General features: G+C 39.0%; 2 protein-coding genes across 2 annotated transcripts; one reads left to right on the forward strand and one right to left on the reverse strand.

The window, feature by feature from the left end:
- Nucleotides 1–19,647: 19,647 nt before the first annotated feature.
- LOC145093512 (putative disease resistance protein RGA3) lies at nucleotides 19,648–23,150 on the forward strand. Its single transcript, XM_079031653.1, has one exon. It carries the CDS (start codon nucleotides 19,727–19,729, stop codon nucleotides 22,994–22,996), a length of 3,270 nt encoding a protein of 1,089 aa, XP_078887779.1. The 5' UTR covers nucleotides 19,648–19,726; the 3' UTR covers nucleotides 22,997–23,150.
- Nucleotides 23,151–23,963: 813 nt separating this feature from the next.
- LOC145095974 (uncharacterized) lies at nucleotides 23,964–24,581 on the reverse strand. The gene is made up of 2 exons (XM_079033774.1): nucleotides 24,447–24,581; nucleotides 23,964–24,380 (listed from the first exon to the last, which is right to left on the reverse strand). The coding sequence occupies exons 1-2, from the start codon at nucleotides 24,579–24,581 to the stop codon at nucleotides 23,964–23,966; spliced, it is 552 nt and encodes a 183-aa protein (XP_078889900.1).
- Nucleotides 24,582–25,421: the final 840 nt, after the last annotated feature.

The raw sequence follows: 25,421 nt of genomic DNA on the forward strand, positions 1-25,421 counted from the left end.
GGGGTCTGTATTCACTGTTTTTAGACCTTGATAGACGTATCATTCATTTGATACTATCTGGGGTCTGTATTCACTATTTTTAGACCTTGCTAGACCTATCATTCATTTAATACTGTCTGGGTCTGTGTCTCCTTTCGTTAGACTAAGTCAGGTGTGTTGTTCATTCGATACTCTCCTGGAGTCTATGATTTCTTTTGCCTTAGTCAGCTGTATTTCTTGCTGAGGCATATGTTATTTTCCCTAATGCTTTTACTTGTGATATCCTTCTACTTTCTTTAAAGTCAAATACTGTATTTTGGTAATGATAATATTTTAGGGAAATTCTCTTTAAAACATAACACTGTCGGGTCTTGGTAGAAGACTACTTTTATTTAGAAAATATAGGATTTTCTAGAAAGGGACTCTAATACACCGTTGACTCTAAACTACTACTTTTATAAGGTTATTTGAATAAAATGACACTAAATACTTATGAACTCACCATCATTTATAAAAATGCTGCTACTCGCTTTCAAATAGCTTGTATTCTCAGGTCAGCAATAGACAGGTACATCCCAGGAGCTTTTGGTGAAGACAGTTTAGTACCAAGCTGCACCTATATTATTACTTGTATTACTTTGATGTTTCTATGAAATGTAAACCATTTAAAACTATTACTATCAATGCAATGGTTGTTGTACTTTGATTACTATACTGCATATGTTGTGATACTTGACATGACGTCCTCCACCCCAGAACATTTCCGCCGTTCCGGTTTTGGGGTGTGACAGATTGGTATAAGAGCATTGTTTATAGTGAGCTAAGTATATCAATTCATAAAAGATATACAGCCTATAAATACATAGGGATAAAACACTCTGACCAAGAATTATACTTTAAAATATAACCATATTTTACCAAAGTATAAGAACATCCAGAATCTAAACACTCGAACACAAGTATCACAAGAAGAACAAGAATAAAAGTCTTCAGATGTTGAGCATTACCGTCAAACCTGGGTAGTTATGTAATCGTAAGCTGGAATAAATGTAACCTGATCAACTACATTTATTCGAGATGCGATGAACGTGTGCTTGGGAGTAATAATGGTGTTGCAACAGGTCTGAAACTTACCAACTAGGAATGCTAGAGCCAAACATAAAGTTTAAAATACTATGGGAGTATTTTGGAATACTAAAAGACTCACATTAATCCCAGAATCATATTCAGAAGATAAGAAACAAACAAGAAATTAAAAATACCAGAGGGGTATTTTAGGATCCATAGATAACCTTGTGTGAAGAACTAAAAAGATCCTTATTGATATACCTACAATTACAGAGGGTATACTCCCAAGGTTATGTTGGATTACTGTCTAAGTCCATAACTATTTTGGTATGTACTTGACCCGATGGTGCATGGTCTTTTTGGGTTGCCTTCACCAAAGCAACTTGATAGGATGAATTATGGAAAGAAAGGATTAAATATGATTTATTAATATATTATGAGAATAATATATTAAAGGAGAAATCATATTGTTTAATTAATATTAGTCAAGAATTAATAAGAATTAAGTTTGTGACTAAAAGAGATTAAATAAACTTAAGGGACTGGAATTGTAATTATAAGATAATTGCAATTGGGCTATGGATTGCCTTATATTATAAGGTTGGACGAATTCTATGGGGAAACCCATTGGAAATCGTCCAAGGCCTTTAAGGAAAGGATTCCATGGGTTGCTTAGGGCTTAAGCATCCATATTAGGGTTTCCTTGTTAGATAACCCTAATAGCCTCACTATATATAGAACCCTTATGCCCCAAAAACGTGGTGAACTAATGTTCTAGGGTTTCCACATGTTTTGGGCAGCCTCCTTCTCTTCTCCTCTTCATCCTCTTGCTCTTGGTGTTTGTGAACCATTAGAGGAGTGACATTTGTGACTCTAAGGTTTCTAAAGTCAACACAAGAAGGATTTGGGATTGTTATTGCTGTATAACAATCAAGGTAATAACTTAAACCCATTCTTATGTTAATACGATTACTTGTATGCTAGAACTAGGGTTTATAGTCTTGGATAACTTGCATGTACAATAGAGAAACCTAGATCCAAGCATTAGGGTTTGTATGAGCACATAGGATGTTCTTATGGCCAAAACCCATCAGGTTATATATAATAAGGATCCCATAGGCTAAGAATGTGTGGTTTCGCTCTACTTCCTTTTCCTCGTTGGGATGTGGATGTAGAGTAGTATCACATATTTGAAGGCCTATCGGATCTAAGCTATATTTGATTTGTATACCCTATGTAATCGTAGCAGGACTCGATATGGATCACCCAGTGAAATGTTAATAATCTCTTAGGATTCTTTAGACATTTCCATACTCGCACGAACCTTGTAGAAAACCCTATCCACTTCAGTACTCGACAGAAGAGTTGATTCCTACCCCGAAGTGGTTCATTGAGAAGATTTCCAGTTTGGAAATAAATGAACTAGGTCGAGACTATTGAAACCACCAAGTGCCTATATCTTTATAGGGACATCGGTGGGAATTTCGCCTGAACTTCCGAGATTTCCAGTCATCCATCATGAAGTGATGACACTCAGAGTCAGTATCGGAAGTAAGACGAAGTAGAAATTCAATATGTCTATAAGATAAGAGAACCCTAGGTAACTACCCGAAGGAAACCAACGTTGGTCTCAGTCAAAGATACGAGGTAGACAGAGGGAGCCACTACATGGAACCCGAGAAGTGTCCTTCCCTCGTGTTCGTCACGCTAATACACCCATAAAATAATACAATTTAGTGAGTTAGTGATTACACTACTCACGCTATGTGTTAGGTAAATCGCCTTTTTCCCGTTGCGAGTAATCCGATTAGAGCGGATCCGCATACCTCTGTTGAGGTTGTTTAGCTATAAGTCTTCATGAGCCTTTTCTTCCCGCGGTCTTCGTTCCGAACTGTTCTCAAATCTTTCCAGGCCGGAGAGTGAAACCGTTCCCAGTATGAAGGTAACTTAGTAGGAACGACTCGCATCTTATGGCTTTTCCGATACTCATACTTCTACCTTGAATACCAGGACTACATCATACGGATGTAGGTCGACACTCAGACAACCAATATCCGAAGCACGGGAAAAATTTATGCCTAACATAGTAAGGATTGATATGTCCAGTGTTAACCATCGTGATTCGTCAGCTTGTGTTCCTTTTCGTGTAGGGCAAACCATGCCTCCGAGGAGGCGTAACCCATCCGCTGGCAAGAAACTGACTCTCCTACTCGATGAAACAACGTTCCAGGCTGCAGTCTTGGCAGCCGTTGCAGCTGTCATGGCTCAACTGAATGCTAACAACGCCAGTATTAGCAAGAGCCCTATCGGGAATCTCGATCCTAGTAATGGACAGCAGCAACCAACCTCTGTGTACCCAGCCACCCGAGAACCTCAACCAATTCCACTAAAGAGAAAACTCAAGATCAAGGAGGGAGGTACCTCGGCTCAAGGACCTTCCGAAGGGCAACGAGCTGAGACGGTCAATACCCCTGCCAGCTCTTCCATCCCGACTTCGAGAAGACCATACCTAGGAAACCTTCCCCACTACAACAAGTGTAGCTACCATCATCATGGTATATGCCGGGAACTCTTCTGTGCTAGGTGCAACAGGAAGGGGCACACATCTCATACCTGCAGAGCCCCGGTTGAGTTCATTACATCAACCAGCCATGTGGCGACCAATACAGTTTGCCGTCAATGTGGCGAGGTTGGACACTTCAAGAAGGACTGTCCAACGGAAAGAAAAGAGAAGGACACAGGAGGAGTCTAACTCTAATGCTTAGGGAGAAGCATCAAGGAAACCGGTAGATTTTTGGTACGTCTCTCAATCTAACTAACCGAAAACATTAAAAGACTAATTCTAAATGTAATTACTTCCCCGTTAAGGCGAAAGTCGCAACACGGTTATAAAATTTAAAATTTCATCAGGTAAAACTGTAATGGCTAAATATATATGTTACGGCCATGTATAATTGAGATGGATAAACCTAGAGTGAGTGAAGGCCGCCTCATTTCCTGTTCCTCGTTTGGTTGTGGATTTAGGGCGGAGTCGCTCAGTCAACAGTCCTCCACGCCTTAATTATACATGACTAGTATATGTTAGGTGATTATAGAAATGCCTCGTTAGAATCCATTCATGAAAAGGTAGTTTACTCAGAAACACTCAAGACCCTCTATAGTTCCGCGTCGACTCTATCGGTCCAAGTATCCGCGAAAGTAATACACAGGACGAAACCGAGACGCCTAAAACTTGTGTGCCCGTTCGGCACATGACTCTATCGACCCTCATTCGATATCATGTTGAAGTATGCCAACTTCGACGCCTCTATCGATCATGGTTCGACTTCGTGCAACCATGTGTAAATCCTTAGTGTTGTGTAAAAAGAAATTTCTCCATGGCCATTCGGCAAATAAAGGTTCTTCTTAACCTAAACAAAATTAGAATAATAAAACCTAATGCGATCTGTCAGTCATACCTCTTATTTCAAACCTTCCGAAGTACCCAGGAGAAAGGTACCGCAGGCTGTTAACCAACCCTTCTTAGACAGATAGAAACCGAAGCGAAAGATACTGCAGGCATCCCAGAAGACGATAACCACCCGAAGCCTACTCCGTAGATCCCCCAGAAAGACCCTACGCACCTTGCAATCAAGTTCGTGAATCAATAGGATAGAACTCATGGGACTAACCACTATAACTGATTATATGCATAAGGGTGGTATATAATTGAGATCAAAAAGATTTAAGATGTGTGCTTCCTCCTTACTCCCTGTTCCTCGTTGGGTTGTGGGTCTGGGGTGGAGTCGCACAACTGAACATCCTGCCGACCTCAATTATATACGGCTCGCATACACCAAGTAGTAGTGTTTAAGCCAAGTATCAGCTCTACCATGAACCTCGTAGTAAAACCCTTCATCCTATTCCATAGAATAAGAGCTAGAGTCAAGAGAAATCTAAGTCGTAAGAGTCGATGACATTGATTACGACCATCCACTCACGCTTAATCCCACGAATTAAGCATCTCAGCAAATATCCCGGAACCCTGCAAGCTATGATAAGTTAAACTCTGAGAAGAGTGGATGAGGAGATTAAAGTTCTGAGTGATGGAACCCTATACTCACTAGATTCGAGAGAACTCAGAACCTTCGGAAGAGTAGTTGCAGAAGATGTTCGCACTACTCATGGACTTCGTTCACCCCGTTGCCGACAAATAGTGCCTAGGACCCTCCGCCTTCTTGCGTGGAGGAAATCACCGTCGCCCTATAGACGATGGAATGAATTCTCCGAAGCGAACACTAGAATACCGAGAACCATAGGATAACCTCCGCAGCCATGAATACTTGGATAAAGTGCGAGAGTAGGTTGCGCTAAGCTTTATAACCCAGATCCCGAAGAGATTATAGACTTGACACCAGTCTAGGTGTTAGTCGATGGGTTGTGAAAGAGCACGCACTTTCTGCAACTGAAACAAACCAACACATTGGAGAATAGGACATGTCTTATAGATTCATTGGACTACTAGGTGTTCCACGAATACTATCTCGCACAGAAATAGTAGAACCACCTCCCGAGATAGTCCAACACTCGTCTGGTGAAACCCTATCTCCCCGACCCTGAGGGTTTCCGTTAGATATATATCAAGAATCAAAAGTGCAGGTTCATTTTGCACAAGATTGAGATAGACACTCTGCAGCAAACAGATACCCATAGACACACAATCCATCCGATGATCTAGAAACAACCTGAAGGACTACACTTCTAGTATGAGAGAGAACGTTTGAAACTTCGGAATGGCGATCACGCCAGTGATGATCTCGCCATAAAAGTACACTATGTTCTAAGTACTGAAAAGCCCTACCATTCCGAGAGCTTAGGACCATCCGAGATCCTTTACGAAGATTAGTCCAACCCTCGTCAGACCACTACTACTTTCGGAAATTCCACAAGTTTCACCACAGATCAATCCACTTCTTAGACATTGATAAGTGTTGCCCGACGTCACTCTTTGTATCCCACTCATCTTGATAGAAACCATTGGGAACCCTAACTTCGTAGACGAACCTGTAGGAATCGCTAACTGCACGAGACGGAATCTGCATCCAGTAAGTGAAGGTTCGCTAGAAGGCCAAGAGAAGTCCGGAGTTCACTTGGGAGCGCGAGGACCGTTCGAATAGGAAGTAACCTCATTTCATTTCTCGGTCATTCATACCTACTTCCTTGCCTAAACCTGAATTTCGGGACGAAATTCCCTCTAACGGGGGGATGACGTGACAACCCAAAAATTTCCGTTAGTTCTAACGTCGAAATTAATTACATCAAAAATTAGTCAAATTTATCCCGAAAATATTTTTGACCGGATTTAAACCCGTTGGAATATTTTAAATAATATTCGTCAAGCGAACCAAAAATTAAGGTGGCATAATTTTAAAATGTTGCCGTGTTTAACGTTAGTCGTTAAAAACCCCGTTCGCGGTTGGTGTCAGGTGAACCCCAACCTGGCCATAAACTCCACCCTATATAAGGGTGGAGTGGGTTTCATTCCCACCTTAGACTCTCTCTCTCTCTACTTTCTCTCTCTGAAAACGGGTTTTGGTCAAAAATCGCCCCTCCGAGCCTCAATTTGGTAAGTAAACCTTCCTAGCTTGTTATCTAACTTATCTAGCTTGCAAATTCGTGACTTAATCATCCAAAAACCTCAAGAACATGATTTTACGGTCCAAGAACAGCTTCATGGACCGTAAACACTCATAATGGTGTTTTAATGCTCAAAAACCCTTCCAAACCACTTCTAGTGCTTAGCAATGACTTAGAGGCTTACCCGAAAGGACTTAGAACGCCAAAATCAGACCAAATGGGGAGTAAACAAGAGTTTATGGTCTAAGAACATCCTTAGACCGTAAACCCATATGCATGGACCATAAACACTTGTTTAAGTGTTAAACTACCCCCCAAACACCTCCAAGGGCTTCCATGAACTTCCTTGAGTGCATAGAACCTTATTTTCCTTCATTATATGCACCAAAGCATACAAAAACATGTCACCCTTGAGTTTACGGTCCAAGAAGGTTCTTAGACCGTAAACACCCATTCTTAGACCATAAACACCTCCAAAGGGTGTTAAAGTGCCCTTAACACTTTGTATGGCTTGGAATTGGACCTAGAACTTCGTATGCTTAACCTACAACCACCAAAACATAGGATTCATGGACAAAATGAGTTTACTACCATAAACACATGTGTTTAAGGTAGTAAGCTCCCTAAGAACATCTTCTTAGACTGTAAACACCATTCCAAGGTGTTTAAGTGCCCTAAACACCTTCCTATGCTCGTAAAAGTGACTAGAACCTTACATGCATGAGTTAGAACCACCAAACAACAAAAGAAATGGACCAACATGATTTTACCACCGTAAAATCATGTGTTTGCGGTTGTAAAATCCTCAAGGAGTAGTCATAGGCCGTAAACTCCTTAAATGGACCATTTTGAAGCCTTAAACCATTCTTAAGCCCTAGAATTGAACCTAGCCTAATTCCACAAGTGCTATAAGACCTTAATGCATCAAAGAACACACCATCTATGATTTTACGGCCATAAACTCATGGGGACAAGTTCTTAGGGCCGTAAACTCTATAAAGAGTTTACTCTTGAAGAGTAAACTCCCTAACTAGGCCATACACACCCTTAGATGTTACCCGGGACACTCCTAGCACTTGACCAAAGTGTTTTCCGCATTTTAGGATGTGTATACGTGTTTAATTAGTATTATATTTAGTAATTGTATGTAAACATATGTCATCATATGTTAATAGGTCACTAATTGTGTTCAAGTCTTTACTTGACACCGAGCACCCAACCGACACCTCCGTCGGATCCACTTACAACAGGTGAGTTCATACCCCTGAATTAACCTTTTAAATGTTTTTACATGTTTTTATGGGGGGGGAATAAAAGTTAAAACATGCCAGTTATCATATCAATCAAATGTGATTGATAACCCGCATGCACAAGGATTTATTACACTGTCAACTGTTTTACCGAGTATGATACTGCAAATGGTTTTCCAAAACGTCTTTACTCGTTCAAAGTTTTTCTCAAATTGTTTCCCACGTTGTATGTTTTACTTCAGATCCTGTTACAGCAGTATTTTAAACAAAAGATTTCTTTACCCAAAATGTTTTATCAAATTTTCATTTAAATCTTCTTTATGAAAGGTTTTCAAAGGATTTCTAAAGGTTTTCAAACTTATTCTATAAAAGAATACCAAGTCGTGATTTTCTTAAGCATAAAGGTTTTCCAAAGTTTTCACCGAAGTTTTCTTCCATGCTTATATACTCCTACTTTGTTAGATATTACTGTTTCGTTATACTTCCACTTAGTTAATGGTCTTACTAAGTTAAATGCTACTACTTTGTTAACGCTTTTACTTTGTGATACACTTTTACTTCGCAATACGCTCCTACTTATTAACGCTCCTACTTCACGATACGCTCCTACTTCACGATATGCTCCTACTTCACGATACACTCCTACTTCACGATACGCTCCTACTTCACGATACGCTTCTACTTAGTTAAATGTATGCTTGTGCTTGTATAAGTTGTATAAATAATGTTTAAAGGACTTAGGAAGGCTAGTTCGCCCTATTTCCTTTTCTTCGTTGGGACGTGGTCTGGTGGGATCGGATATCCGTTCGAAGATCATTTGATCATTAGTTATATATTATGTATACAAGCATAGACATATAGGTTTACATCGGTCAGTTCAGTTGTGAGTCTCTATCATTAGTCCAGTATTTTATATCAGATCTCACTATACGAGATGCATCTTCAGGACACGGCCTTCTCCGTTGTCTAGTTGGTAACCAGAGTCTCCTGTAGGGAGAGCGGGCATTGTGTGTATAGATCTATACGGGATTGACAGTCCACGACCTACCAAGCCAAGGGGTGACAAATGTCACATTCTTTCCGACGCTTGCAGGGCGTCAAGTTCTCTAGTGTCTATCAGTATGGTTACGAGTATCTCGAGGTTACCTTATAATTCATGGCTTTAAGGTAACGGGAATTAAAACTGTATTCACTGTTTTTAGACCTTGCTAGACATATCATTCATTTGATACTGTATGGGGTCTGTATTCACTGTTTTTAGACCTTACTAGACGTATCATTCATTTGATACTGTCTGGGTTCTGTATTCACTGTTTTTAGACCTTGATAGACGTATCATTCATTTAATACTATATGGGGACCGCGTCTCCTTTTGTTAGACTGATCCAGGCGTGTCGTTCATTCGACACTCTCCTGGAGTCTATGATTTCTTTTGCCTTAGTTAGCAGTATTTCTTGCTGAGGCATATGTTACTTTCCCTAACGCTTTTACTTGTGATATCCTTCTACTTTCTTTAAAGTCAAATACCGTATTTTGGTAATGATAATACTTTAGGGAAATTCTCTTTAAAACATAACACTGTCTTGGTAGAAGACTACTTTTATTTAGAAAATATAGGATTTTCTGGAAAGGGACTCTAATACACCGTTGACTCTAAACTACTACTTTTATAAGGTTATTTGAATAAAATGACACTAAATACTTATGAACTCACCAGCATTTATAAAAATGTTGATACTCGCTTTCAAATAACTTGTATTCTCAGGTAAGCAATAGATAGGTACATCCCAGGAGCTTTTGGTGAAGACAGTTTAGTACCAAGCTGCACCTATATTATTACTTGTATTACTTTGATGTTTATATGCAATGTAAACCATGTAAAACTATTACTATTAATGCAATGGTTGTTGTACTTTGATTACTATACTGCATATGTTGTGATACTTGACATGCCGTCATCCACCCCAGAACTTTTCCGCCGTTCCGGTTTTGGGGTGTGACACTACGGCTCGAACTCATGAGACCAGGGTCATTGGTGATCAAGGAAAGGTGCAGAGCAAGATAATGCATGTGGTATGTGTCTGAGAAAGGATGGGTGTCTCCACGGCAAGTGGCCAATGGTCAGTAATCTGGTGGTGGTCAGGGCCATTTCAAGTGGAAGACTCGTAATGATGGTGTGGCAGTTGAGAACTTTTGGGTCGAAGTATGGATTGTATATGCCCTTGTTGGGGTGGATAAAGGATTATCGAGCAGCCAACTACCGGGTCGGTAGGTGTATTCTTGCTTGGATTTTGAGCAGTAGGGGAAAGGTTTCGGAGGATCATCGGCGTGTTTTGAAGCGTCAGCGCTTTCTTTGTATTCCAATTGAGTGTTTGGATACACTGAAGTTGCACATTGGGTAAAGTGAAGAATTATTTATGGGGTTCAGAGGAAATTTATAGTTGTATTTGTATGTTGGTGGGAGTAGGAGATTAGTGGTTGAGGCAGGACATCATGATGTTCTGTAATGGTGTTTTGTGGTACCTGGGTATAATGTTCCGATTTCGGAGTTATTTAGAATCTTGAGTATGAGACGACTAGTGGTGTATCATGTATCTACAGTTTCAGTGGGAGCCCTTCAACTATTGAAATCAAGAGGGATTATTTAAGAAAGTGGATCTCCGCAAAGGTAGGTATTTTGTTATAGCAGTTGCCGCCAGAGTCTGTGATGCATATGAGGGACAAGTGTGTGTAGCTATCTATGATAGTCTACGGAGCATGAGTCAGTGGACGTAGTGTGACATTGTGATGAGAATGAGAGTTTGGGGTGAAGCTTCAGGGAGCCATAGTATTCACTAGTCAGAGGGTGTTGTGATGCTACGGGAAGCCGTAGTACTCACAAGTCAGAGAGAGGGAATCGTGGTACTACGGGGAGCCGTAGTACTCACTAGCCAGTTGGTGTTGTGGTGCTACAGGGAGCCATAGTACTCACTAGTAAGAGGATGTCATGATGTTACGGAGAGCCATAGTACTCACTAGACGGAAAAAGGATGTGATGATGGAGTGTTCTCCGATCAGTGTATGATGCAAAAGAGTTTTAGGCTTGAGTAGCCCTAGTATTGAGTTTCTGGAGCCTGGTGGTTGAACCAGGGGCGAGACTGGGGTCTCTGTCTCTGTCAGGGCTAAGTCGATTTTCGGTTGGATTGTAGTTTGCATTTGAGAATTCTGTGACTTGTGTGTCACAGGGCCGAGATAGTTGACGCGAAGAGGAAGTCAATGGGAGCTCTTCTGCGGAGAGCTTGGCAGAGTTGTACGTGAGGCAGGTGGTATCGCGGCATGGAGTACCGATCTCGATTGTCTCACATCGAGATGTACGTTTCACTTTCAGATTCTAGAAGAAATTCCATGAGGAGTTGGGACACGTACTTACCCTGGGCAGAGTTTCCTATAACAACAGCCATCATTCGAGCATTGGTATGCCTCCCTTTGAGTTGTTGTATGGGAGGAGGTGTCAGACTCCCATTTCCTGGGGAGAGGTAGGGCAACGTGTGATGGGTAGTACAGGGATGGTGCTTCAGACGACCGAGCAGATTCAGCAAGTCAGATAGAGGTTGCTGACGGCCCAGAGCCATCAGAAGAGTTATGCGGATAGACGACGGTCAGACCTCGTGTGGTGTTAAAAGAGATATGGAATTTGGAGCTGAGGCTTATGAATGGGATGTTTGAGGACACTTCTAAGCGAGCATGGTTATCCTTTTGTGTCTAAGGATAGAGTATTGTGGATTCTTTGTTCGGAGGGTTTCTGATAGCAGTCTAGTAGATGTTCCCCGGTGGAGTGTGAACCCCTTCTATTCGTGGGGCGTGATTCATATGATTTAGCATGATCGGCTTGGACGAGGGATAGCCGGTTGTTAGACATGGTCTTATGGGAATCAGAGAGCCAGTGAGGAAACTGCGTTGATATTTGAGGAGCAAAAATCTTGGTGATCGCTCAAGTAGGCGGTCTGGCAGCGGATCAGGCCACTAGAGTTTCCGGTTATTGGGAAGGGGTATTATTATCGGCGAAAGAGTTGGTTTAAACTCTGGTTTTGGAGGTTCTATGTGGTTTCAGATGTCCATAGAGAAAGATATCAGTGTGGTACGAAGATCAGTTCGGTAGTGCCTTTCTAGTTAATGATTAAATCTATGTGTGGTTAAGGAATGATTTTGAGGGCGAAATCTAATTCAAGTGGGGGAGAATTGTAACATCCGGATTTTCAGGGTTATTATTGTATAGTTTAATCTTTTGGTTAAAGGAGAGACTCGACGAGTTGAGGATCCAACTCACTGAGTCGAGTCGGGCTTCTCACGCGGATTTAATAAGTGGACTCAACGAGTCATAGGAGGGACTCGCCGAGTAGGTGTTGGGTAGAGAAGCCCTAATTTCTCGGGTTTGGGACCTATTTAAAGGTCGTTATGGCCTTCATTTGCGGCTATTACACCCTGAGAAAACCCTAGAGGGCAGAGAGAAAGCATATGGTGCAAGAGGAGGGCTAATTCATCATCTTTTGGTGTGTCTTAGCAAAGGGAAGGATGGATTTCGAGCTAGGATGTCTTGTGGGACTCAAATCTTCTATCATTTCATTCAGAGCTGTTGTGAGAGGTAAGGATTCATGTCAATCTTCATTTGGGTGATAGATTTCATGAATCTAGGGTTTCTTCTCTTCTTTTGGTAAGAGATCTAGAGTATGTGATGCCCCCTTGTGAGTATATCTTCAGATCTGGACCTTAAGAGGTCCTGAGAGTCCCTATTTCTCAGCTTTATGTAGTCCTTTATGAGTTTGGAGCTAAGGTTATCATTTTAATGGTTATTTCTCCATTTATGGCTATATGTGAGTTTTATGAACGTAAAGTTTGAACCTTTACATGTTTATTGAGCTTGGGAAGGTCGGATCTATGGATTAGAGGAACAGATCTGACCTTAGAAGGTCGTTTGAGTTTGATCATGAAAGCAACTCGCCGAGTTCATATTTGGACTCTATGAGTCGAGTCGGGTTTCCCCGCGATTCGAATCTAGTGGAAACCCGTTGATTGGAAGGTTCACTCGATGAGTCGAGTGAGGCCTTGGAGGAGTCGGAAGATATGCATGGACTCGCCAAGTCACCCTTGTGTACTCGCCGAGTCTGGTCAGAGTTGATCGTTGACTTGAATTGCCTTTTGTTGACTTTGGGGTTTGGTCAACATAGGTAATAGAGGCCTTGGAGGGGTAAAATGGTCTTTTACCCACTATCTGAGTAGAGAGGGAAAGAGTAATCGCCGGTTTAATTAGAGTTGAGACTTCGAGTGTTAATTAGAGATATTTGCCTTATGTGTAGGGCAAGTTTGAGGATATCTGCTTTTTGCTTTCCAGGTGAGTCTTCTCACTATACTTTATCTAGAGTGGTAACAGAGTTATGTGACAGAGTTATTGTATACTATCTAAGCGATGTGTGGCACTGCATTATTTCTATGTGATTAATGTTGTGTGTATATTAGAGTTAGGACCGGAAGGTCCACGGAGCTAGGGCCAGAGGGTCCACAGAGTTAGGTTTAGAGTTATGTGCCAGTGTATTTGTATGTTATTTATTTTATGAGATTTATTGTGATATGTGATATGCATGATTCAGTGTTATCAGAGTTAGGACCTTTGGGTCCATAGAGTTAGGACCGGAAGGTCCACAGAGAGTTGGGACTGGAGGGTCCCACTGAGACACACTGACCAGCGGGTCAACAGAGTTATAGCCTTTAGTGGCTAATATGTGTTAGAGTGGTATCTTGGGGAACTCACTAAGCTTCGTGCTTACAGTGTTTTGTTTTATATGTTCAGGTTTTCTCAGGATCACGGGACGGCACCGGCTCGATTCTACACACCAGAGGAAGTGTTTGTTTTGAGGATCCCGGTTTATTAATTGATTAAACAAAAGAGTCATGTATTGTAATTAAAACAAAAAGGAGATTTTTATGAAAAGTTTTAAAGAGATAAACTATTTTAAATAAAAATTTCGTTTTGAAAATTTCGGTGTTACAATACCCCTCCAGTAATATCTGTGAAACCTTAGTGACAATCTAGTCACAAATTCTTGTGTTGTCTACATCCATCTCAGATGACTCTGTTTCTCTTCCAGACATCGACATCCTGTACATCAAGACCAAATTGTCATCTCATAATCAGAAGATTCTTTTTTTCATCTCACCTCTCCTTGACTCGTGTACGGATCCTCTACTTCTAGTAGTACGGGCCCATACTACCTTCCACATCTATCTGTATGTTCCTCAAGAATCGCTTTGGTTCCTCCAAGTCCCCTTTTATCCACACAATAATCCCACAAGACAAGGATCCCAATACTAAATCTCTTCCTAGGTTTTCATAAGGAAACCGCCATGCTACTCTCCGCCATCAGCTGTAGAAAGAACTTCTATCGACGCCCTCTAACTAGCTCACAAATAAAATTAAATATCACTGACATCAGATAATTCTTCAAATGAAAGGTCTCACACTATAACAGTTGGACTCAGATAAGAGTTGTGCATTAGAGTTAAAACCTAACCTTCTAAAATTATGTAGTCTCCAAAATATGTAACTTCACATATTTGCTTACGAGTTAGCTGATGCTAGTGAGAACTCCTAAAAAGCACAAATCAAGCAGCATTCGAACATCGAGTAATCAGAACCAAACATACCCTAATAAGGTCATCCTATTACCAACTAATCAGTACTAGAATGCAAGTCTACAAGCTCATATAATAGGCATACAAAGGCATCTCTCCTAGCATTCTATCAGGCACAAACTGAGCAGATCCTTAGCCCTAACTAGCATGCGATCCACAGATTTACAAGTCAAATCATATCAAATAACATGTATGGGTATTTTGGTAAAACTTACTTGAGCTCGGTCGATTGCATGCACCACACCCTTTCTTGTATTAGAAAAACCTTTTCATTTTAAAAAAAAAACATTTTTTTTTAAAATGTTTACCAAATCCTCAGTTTGAGTTCAGAAACACCCGAGAGTATGTCTAAATCCTTCAACCTAAGGCTCTGTTATCATTTGTAAAATGCCTATTTGACACGTATCACAATATTGTCCACTTTGGGCTCCCGACGCGAAAACTTCCCATGGGGTCACCCATCCCTAGATTGCTCTTGCATGGGCACGCTTAACTGCAGAGTTCTTATGGGATTTGTTGCCCTTACGACTTTATAACACGTTGTCACAAAGAAAGTATCACACCCCTTTTAAGGAATGCTTAGTTCTCCTTCCCAGGCGATGTTGGATCAGGTGCAGTTAACCTGCCCCCGTCACCCCCAATAATAGGTTTCCACATCCCCTTCGAACACATCGGCCCATGCCCCGACTCTAATACCAACTTGTAACGTCCCAAAAATAAGACCCAAAATTTCATTTTTAATTCAATAAAATGTTGATCCAAAACATTGTCATACAACCAAGATAGACCAAAGTATATTACTACATCACAAAATATCAGAGTAAGTTACAAAATGCGGAATAAAGTGGTATGTGCACTGCAATCATCCCAGGCTCTTTCCTTTCGAACCAAAAGTAACTGAAACATAAATTGAAAACTGTAAGCATAAAGCTTAGTGAGTTCCCTAAAATACCACATACTAAACATATAAAACACATAATGGGCCACGCCCGTCATCGGGACCCGCTGGGCATCAGGACCGACCCGATCAATGGGCCCCACCCTAACTCGCATAATGGGCCCCGCTCACTGAGTATAACGGGCATTGCCCTAACTCACACAACGGGCCTCGCCCAACTTACAAACATGCAAGTATAACAAGTAATAGCATATAGAATAACCTTTGGGCCCCATCTATTAAGCATACAAACACATACACATGCAAGAGTCATGCAGACATCTAGCACCCTAACATAATAAATCCTGGGTTGGTGTTGGTGCCTTCGACTCGCTAAACATGGTGAGGAAGACTCACCTCAGACTGTTGAATCTCACAGAGAAATCTCTACTCTTGGTCTGAAAATCCCTGTGCTATCACTATAATATAGCATCCAATTAGTAACTAGATCCCGACTCATACTAAGAGTCTAAACTAGGGTAAAAGATCACTTTAACATTTACCTAATTTGGCCCAAGGCCAAATCCCAAATCAACTATTCAAAAAGGCTCGATTCCAAAAATGGTCACCAAAGCCCAAATATGGCCCAATCTTCCAAATTGGGCCCAAACCCTTTTGTAGGCCTTCAACTAAAAAAATCCAACATAAAGACATCATCCCAAAATAGAAATCTAATCTCCCAACAATGCCCTAATCTCCTAATGTCCAAATATGGGCCTAAAACCAAAAAGCCCAAAATCCGAAGCCCGGTTGTTGACTAGACGGGGTGTACTCAACTCGTACGCTTAGCATACTCCCACTTAGGCTAGTACGCACAACATACCAGCTTGCTACGCCCACCGTACTCGCTAGTTGACCACCCCACTTCATTAAGTACTTAATCCATTGAGACTTCAAGCCCAACTCTTAGATCTGATTCCTTAGGGTGACTTTTTCACATAATGTTGGAAACTTTACATACATGCATGCCTTATTCGGGCTTAAGAGCTCAAAAATTACTTAACCAAGGTCTTAACATAATCCATAGTCCAAGATACATCATAAAGCTTGCATTTTTATGAATAAGTGGACTAAAAGAAGCCTAGATCTAGCACCATAACTTTTGTAGTGAGTCAAGAAGCTCATCAACCAATCCAAGGACTCAATAAAGCATAAAATAATAACATAACTAGATCTATCATCATGGATCATCAAGATGTGAGCCTTTTACCTCAAAAATCTTGCAAATTATGAGCTAACCGCGGATCTTCAAGCTCAAGACACTTCTCCAAATGGTCCTCTTCTTCTTCTCCTTCACATATCACCAATAAACACTCTTTATGGCTCAAAATACACACTAGGTTTTCGATTTATGAGAAAAGGATGGTGGAGGTTGGCTAAACATGACCATATAAGGGTATCATAAGATTTAAATAAGGTTCAAACCCTAAAAATTAGGTTTTCACTCACGCTCACGTACGCCATGCATACTCCACGTACGCAACATGTTTAATACCCGCGATCCGGAATTGCACTAGTACGCCCAACGTACTCCAACTTCCTGAAGTTGGCAATTCTACCCCCTAGCGACCAATTCTGCAAAACATTAACACACCAAGGGTCTAAACTGAAAAGTACTTTGAATCGGGTGTTACATCATATGTTGCTTCTGCTTAATCATATTGTGGTATATGTATTAAGGATTAAGAACATCATATTTACCAACGAAGAGTAGCATCTATTGTAGTTTATTCTTGATTTAGTGGATATATTATAAAGGACTTCTTATTTGGAGTTTAACACAATCTTCATCAACTTCGTAATTTCCAAATGGAACCAAAGTCTTCAAAGGTTGTAATCTTTTCGTTTCTATGGTTGTTTAATCTTTCTAAGTCTTGCAAAATGATCATTGGTTGGTAAAATGGTTTTAGTTTTTTCAAATTTATAATATGCTTTCGTTGCTAATTACGTTGAATTTGTCACTATAGTTAGAATATTTTTGAATAAAAACCCAACAAGTTAGTTTGTTGTAGTACATTTGTTGTTTTTGTTTTGTTTCTCTATTCTTCATTCGGCCACTCGCCAATTTTGCTATCTAATTCATTGTTCTTCTTTTTTGTTAAAAAAATTGAAATCAATGATGTTATATCTGATAAACACACAATTAATCGAAGAAGAAGAGGACGAATGTTATCTCAAAGGGGAATAAGTTGGAGCATGATATACACGTCTGTTGGTAATTCACATCAAGTCAAAACCCTTTTCACAAATTAAAACTAATAGGTTATAGCGTTGCACTTTTCATTTTTTTAAATAGAATTTCGCTTACATTTGTATTTGAAAAACTAACATTTTAATTAATTAATAACATCACATTTTCATTTATTTTTTAAAAGCTAACAGGTTCTACCATTTTATTTCCATTATTGTTGAAAAGCATATCAATAATGAAGTTGAAATTCTATTTTCTTTTGAAAACTACATTGAGTTCTATTTCATATCAATGATAAAAACACTTTATGAAAATAACATCCTACTTTCTGAAAATAATACTTTTATAGAAATAAATGAAAATAGGATGTTATACTACACGTTAAACGAAAAAAAAATTGGAAGCATAAATTTAGGCAATATGTTATTTAGACAATAAAATAAAAGTACATTGCTATTCTTGTATATACCCCAATCTTGGGTTGCAACTGGAAATACCAATGTACTTCTTCAAAAGAAGAATCCTTCGTTGAGAAGAAAAAACAACAATCTTATAATTGGGTAAATATTTCAAAGTAACCACTATTTTTGTAAGACAAAAGTTATTATGGGAGATGAAATCTTTTTGTCCAAAAGGGCTACGCCACCTGTTAATCTTACACATTTTAATTCAATTTCATTTGCGTTCACATTAAACCAATTAACAGTAGGAGTCAAGGTCAAAAGACGATACGTTGATTAAAATTGTGTGTGTGCACGCAAATTTGTATATATTTTTTATATCTGATTTTGGATGTTTTATAATGTATTAAAGGAGAAGTTTCCACCAATTGATTCAAGACTTAGATCAGATCAAAGACTTTTGGAGAATGGCAAGTATGGCATGCCAAATTTTGAGAAGTTACGACTGGATACATGAAAAGAATGGTGTGCATCTCATGCTAATTCATATTGGATGGCCATTTTATACTTTTGACTTATCTTAACACAAACATAGCAACATACTTGCATTTTCCTACTAATAAGGGAAACTTATTTTATTTTTTTATGTTCCTTTACATATACTAATAGCGTACTTTTTTAGCTTTAGTATTAACTGATTACGTTCACATATGCTACTTTTATGCCTTACATATTGATATTATTGGTTAAAAATGTTAGTACATTCCTATTACAGGTAAAAAAACTAATTACATTAACTATAGCTACAAAAAAAAAAGTGAACTGCTATTTCCTAAAACTTACCCTTGTGTTCATTTATGGGTATTTTAGACTTTTTGACTTATAATCAAGTACTCTTCAAACTATAAAGTATTAATTTAAAAAGTTAAAACGATTTCAAATTATAGATCTTATAAATTACAATGTACTATTAGGCCTGGTTACTTGCCTTCAAGTATTCATGTTTGTGGTTCATGTGCAGAAATTACAGTTTTCACCTGTCTAGAGAATATGAAGACTTAAGCTTTGTTGTGTTTAGCTCACACTACAATTGCAACACTTTTTAAATGTTCCAGCATCACAACCACCTGTTCTCATTGGTTTTAGCTCTATTGGATGGCAAATTTTCCGTCTATCTTTGAAAATTATATTTGCTATAGCATTATACTTTTAACATTTTTTTATTAAGACATTATACTATAAGTTTTTTGAAAAAAAAAAAAAACATTGGTTTAATGTTGTCTTAAAAAATAAGCATACTTTTGTGTGATGGAGCCCGTGGAGGACCCTAATCTCGATGTTTAACAACAACACCTGTCCCGATATTATTTTTGTTTTGTATCTCCATAAAAATATTAGTAAAACCTGACATATAATAAGTTTTTTATTATTATTTCTTTTCTGTGATGCAGAGAGCGAGTACATCAAGACACATGGCTTTAGTATTCTATCTTTTTCCATATCAACTATCCATTGGTCCATTGTGAAATCAAATACTTCCCCTTCATTTCCTCATAGCCACTCCTCTTTCTCTCTTTCTTCCACCATCTCTATCTTTGACTTTTTGTTAACAGTAAAAATGGCAGAAGCTTTAATCACTATTGCTGCTGAAGGGTTACTGAAAAAGGTGTTGTCTATAGCTGCCAATGAAATCGTCATTGCTTGGGGTTACGAAGAAAAGTTAACTACCCTTCACGAACTGTTGGACCTGATCCGCGCCAAGTTGCGCGATGCGGAAAGACAAAAGGGTACAGAGGCTGTGATGGTGTGGCTTAAACAGCTAAAAGATGTCGTCAGTGAAGCTGATGATATCTTGGATGAAGTTCATTATGAAATGTTGAGGCGTGAGGTAAAGAAACGAGATTGGATAGCAAGAAAGGTACCCCATCTTCCGAGCTTGAAAAAGTTGTCATTTCGTAGAGAAATGAGTCATAAAATAGAAAACGTTAGCAAAAAGTTGTTTGAGATCAATAAACGAGCAAACGATTTAAGACTAGAAAATGAACAGTCTATCCCTGTTAGCAATAGTCTTTGTCGAGAGACTGATCCATACTTAGATGAATTCAAAATTATTGGGAGGGGGAATGATGAACTACATATTATTCAACTTCTAACCCACTCAAGAAAAGATGAAAACCTCAAGATTGTTCCGATTGTGGGAATGGGCGGAATTGGGAAGACCACTTTGGCTAAGTCGATCTACAATAATCCAAAAATCGAGCAACATTTTGATGTTAGAGCTTGGTTATGTGTGTCGGTTAAGATTGAGGTCAACACACTTCTTGCTAATATTTATGAAGCTCTTGCCGGAAAGGAATGTGAGTCACGAACTAGGGTCAATATAATTAAAGATCTACAAAAGGAGTTGGGATCAAAAACTTATTTGCTAGTATTGGATGACGTTTGGGATGAAGAGAGGGCACATTGGGATGATTTCCGAACTTGCATGCTAAAAGTAAATTCACAAAATGGAAGTGGCATTCTTGTAACTACACGGAATCTTGAAATCGGAACATTGGCTATGAGTGAGGAGTTCCGTGCTTTACAAGGTCTCTCTGATGATCAATGTTGGTCCATCTTTAAAGAAATAGCGTTTGCGGCTGATCAACCATCGTTGCATGAATTGGAGGAGATAGGGCGTGATATTGTGAAAAAGTGTCGTGGTTTGCCTTTGTTGGTAAATGTAATTGGAGGCATGTTGCGTAATTACAATGACAAAGAAAAGTGGTTATCCATCCGAGATAGCAAGGTTTGGGATCTTGAAGGAGAAGGGGATAGAGTGCAAAACAGCTTGAAACTAAGCTTTGACAATCTACCAAATTCTATTGTCAAACAATGCTTTGCATATTGTTCCATCTTTCAAAAGGGCTCGATCATGAAAGGCGAAGAATTGGTCCAACTTTGGATGGCTTTAGGGTTTGTTCAAGGGGATGAGGCAAGAAACAAGGATATGGAGGATGTAGGAAATGATATTGTCGAAATTTTAGTTAGCAATTTGTTGTTGCAAGATGTTACAAGGGATGAGTATGGTTACGTGGCTGGTTGTAGTATGCATGATTTGTTGCATGATCTTTCCTCGTCACTTGTTAGACATGAAAGCTTACGACTAGTGCATCCGACACATGATGACATTGTGCGTATTCCTCAGGTTAAACATCTCTCAGTTTACCGACATTGGAAGGATGATGTTCGAATCAACATCTCTCTTAAAAAGATGAGCTCTGTGGTCTTCAAAGATGAGATGAAAGCTAGAAGTTTGCATACATTGTTCTTCGAGGGTGAAGTTGAGAATAACATTTCATTTCAACATTTCAAGTACTTGCGTATCCTCAAACTCGATAGATGCAGACTATGTATCTTGGACGAATCAATTGGAGAATTGACGCATCTAAAATATCTTGATTTGTCTAATACCGAAGTCGGTTCTCTTCCAAAGTCTATTGGTAAACTTTACCATTTGCAAACTCTGAAGTTATGTGGTTGTAGATCTTTTAAGGTAAATCATTTAAGAAGGCTTCCCATAGAATTCAGAAATTTGATAAGCCTGCGACACTTTGAGTTTCCAGAAACCGTTCCAATCAATAATGTGGGACAATTGACTTCCCTTCGAACGTTGCCTTACTTTCACGTGCTTGGAAAGAAAGGACATCAAATTGAAGAGCTAGGCCCTTTGAAACACCTTGGTAGAAAACTCCGGATATTGAATCTAGAAAAAGTTAAAACCAAAAAAGAAGCCACCAAGGCAGATTTATCTGGAAAGAAAAACTTATCAAAGATTGAATTTTGTTGGAATAATAAAGATGAAGTTGCCAACCGAAATGACAAAGATGTATTGGAAGGCTTGCAACCCCCTGAAAATTTGAAAAGCTTGACAATCTACAACTTTTCCGGTGATAATTTTCCACAATGGGTTTCCACCATGGCAATCAGTATTGAAGGGAAATGGACACCCCTTCACAAGCTGGTGGAAATCAAACTGATTAGATGTCACAACTGCCCTCTTCTTCCAATGCTTAAGAACCTACCACTTCTACGGGATCTTGTGTTAAGAAATATGAACAACTTGACATGCTTAAGCGGTTTTTCAGTCAAAGAGGGCGAAAAACTTACTGGAAGCAGATCAATTAAGCCTCTGTCTCCATCGTTGAGATCGCTCCAACTCATAGGTATGGAAAGACTGGAAAAGTGGATGGATGCAGCAACGAACAGCTCAACACTGTTATCACCTGTCCTCGAAAAGTTGTACATTTATAACTGCCCAAAGATCGTTCTCTTAGATGAATGTCATCCACATCCTCTAGTTTCCTTAAAAATAAAGAATTGCAAAAATCTCGAGTCCATTAAGAGCATAGAAGGCCTCACATCTCTTGAATCATTATCAATCGATGGTTGCCACAGCCTCATGGGATTACCTGATTTTCATAACCAGGGTCATTCTTTGAAGAGACTGAGTGTTACCGAATGCAACAAACTGACTTCCTTGCCTCCCAAAATGTTCGAATGTTTTTCAATCTTAAGCAGGTTGAAACTTGGTCCATTCTCCAAGGAGCTTCATTCTTTCCCAAGTCTCCAAGGTATCAAGAAGTTGAGGAACCACCTTCACTCGTTGGAATTGAACGGTTGGGATCATTTGGAGTCGATACCAGAAAAAATAGAACACCTCACTTCACTCGCTCGGTTGACTATACAGGGATTTGGAATGCGAGAATTGCCTATATGGTTAACCAATATGTCATCTATCCGATATATAGCATTCAATGATTGCAAGAGGCTAGACAAAGAAACAATTAAGCGAGGAGCACCGAGGGATGCAGATAATGTCTTAATAGATGGATGTAGAAGTGTATAGCTAGAGATGTTAGTCAGTTAATTGGTTAGACGTTTTGGTGTAACAATCGCTGCTACAAGATACTTCCTCTTTCACTCATCACTTTAATCATTGTTTATGTTTATAGGACATAAAGTTTCTGATTATTTCCAATTAAATTTTTTTTGTTTCATCATTTTAATTTATTAATCTGTGTATATCGAGATTTCGTAAATATGGTTTTATTCCAAATAAATTATTAATCTGTGTACGTCGAGAATTCGTAAATATGGTTTTATTCCAAATAAAACACTTGGAAGGAATTAAACAAAATACACATACAATTTTTTTTTAAAGAAACGTGTGGATATAATAGATATGAATTCTGTGCAAATGCTAATGGTGGATGCAACTACTATTTAACATTTAATTGCAGGTAAATGGGATGACTTTTTTCACGCTTGAAAAAACATGAAAACTAACAAATAATAATATTTTATTTACTAGCTAGGAACATTAAACAAAAAAAGAAAGCTGATAAATAAGTAATACATAAACAAAAAATAAAATTGAAGAAGCAATGATTTCATAATATGGTACTTTACTAGATTATAAACCGCGTTAAATGCAGGGAACGTATTAAAAAAATATAAAAACATTTATATATATTGCATAATAATTATAAAAGAAAGTTTATGGCTATTATTATTATTGAAATATGAAGAAAAAACACTGAAATCGATAAATATCTACAAGCATAGCAGGACCTCTTTGTAGACAACATTTTTTGTTTTACTAGTTGAACGACCTTATTCGTCACATATGAGTACCTTCAAACCTTTTTGCTTGTTACACGAGAAACAACTACATATAACTGACCATGGGCGAAGATAGGCCTATGCAAGTATAATCCAACATTTGATAATGATTGTCCTTTACTTTTGTTAATGGTCATAGCGAAACAAACTTCTATTGGAATTGCCTACGTTGAAAACGGAATTGAATTCTTTTATTGAATGGGGTCAACTTCGTGCAAGGTATATAAGTAGTCTCGGAAAAATCTATCAGATATGATTCTTGCTTCAATGACGTGTCTTCCAAGCCTTACGATTTGTAATCTAGTACCATTGCATGGTCCTCTGGTTTGGCCGATATTACGAAGCAACATGATCGGAACACATTTTTTTAGTATAAGTTTATGGTTGGGAATACCGGAGGCCTTAAAAGCATTCAACACATCCAGAAAGTATACTAATTCCTCAAAAGAATCTTCTGCCTCGGTCTCACATAAGGAATCTGAACTCATATATGTTTTCCCTTCATCTTTCATCAATTCTAACATGTAGTCGTTGATAGCATCAACTTCTTCATTAGTAGGGACCAAAATAGCTTTATCTTGAATATACGATGGATCATCAAGATGGTTCTAAAAGGATGAATAAATGCAAGATACAATTGAATGAATATGGTCACCCGTAGAGGGAACGATCACATCTTCTGGAAATTCAACTTCAACTACACCATCATTAGGACCACCGATAGTACATTCACCAATTTTAAGAATCCAATCAGCAAGTGATTTTTTCTCTTTAAAATCATTGTTTGGACAACCAACCTGAAGCCTCATGTTTACAGTCAAACGCAAAACTATACATTCACGCCATAATCTTGATGAATACAATGATGCCTGCACAATATCTGAACGATTTCCTCTTTGTATTACTGGAAGAATTTAACGAAAGTCACCTCCAAATACAATGGTCTTGCCTCCAAATGGTTTATCATTGTTCGATAGAAGGATAATATCTCTAAGTGTCCTATCAACTGCTTCGAAACAATGACGATGCATCAATGGGGCTTCATCCCAAATTATAAGGCTCGCTTTGTTCAACAGGGCAGCTACATCGTTACCCAGCGTAATAGAACAAAACGAATTCTCATTCAAGTTAATTGGTATAGGAAATCTTGAATGCACTATCCTACCACCAGAAAAGCAAGAGTGCTGCAATTTCGCTTGAAGCATCATTAATAACTACTTCACCTTTAGATCTAATAGCAGCAGACAATGTCTTCCAAACAAATGTTTTTCCTGTTCCTCCATAACCATAAAGGAAAAAGACACCACCTTTTTTGTTGTTAACTGCATTCATAATTATATCATAAACATTTTTTTGCTCGACATTTAATTTTGAATGCAGTTTTTGCTGTTCCGATTCAAGACTGAACATGTAACGACCCGTCTCCAGTATGATAATTTCATGGTATTTATTTTGAAGTTTTGCAAGAGGGACTCGGCGAGTTCGTAGCCTGACTCGCCGAGTAGGGTCGGGATTTCGAGCACGTGTTAGCTGGCGACTCGGCGAGTCCATATTCTGGACTCGGCGAGTCTGTCCGTCTGGGAGAAACCCTAAATCCCCGGGTTGCCCACTATTTAAGCCACCTTATAGCCCCCAATCTCGCCTCCTTC

The sequence above is a fragment of the Lactuca serriola genome, chromosome 3 (assembly GCF_051521515.1).
Source record: "Lactuca serriola cultivar US96UC23 chromosome 3, Lser_US96UC23_V15, whole genome shotgun sequence".
Taxonomy (NCBI): Eukaryota; Viridiplantae; Streptophyta; class Magnoliopsida; order Asterales; family Asteraceae; genus Lactuca; species Lactuca serriola.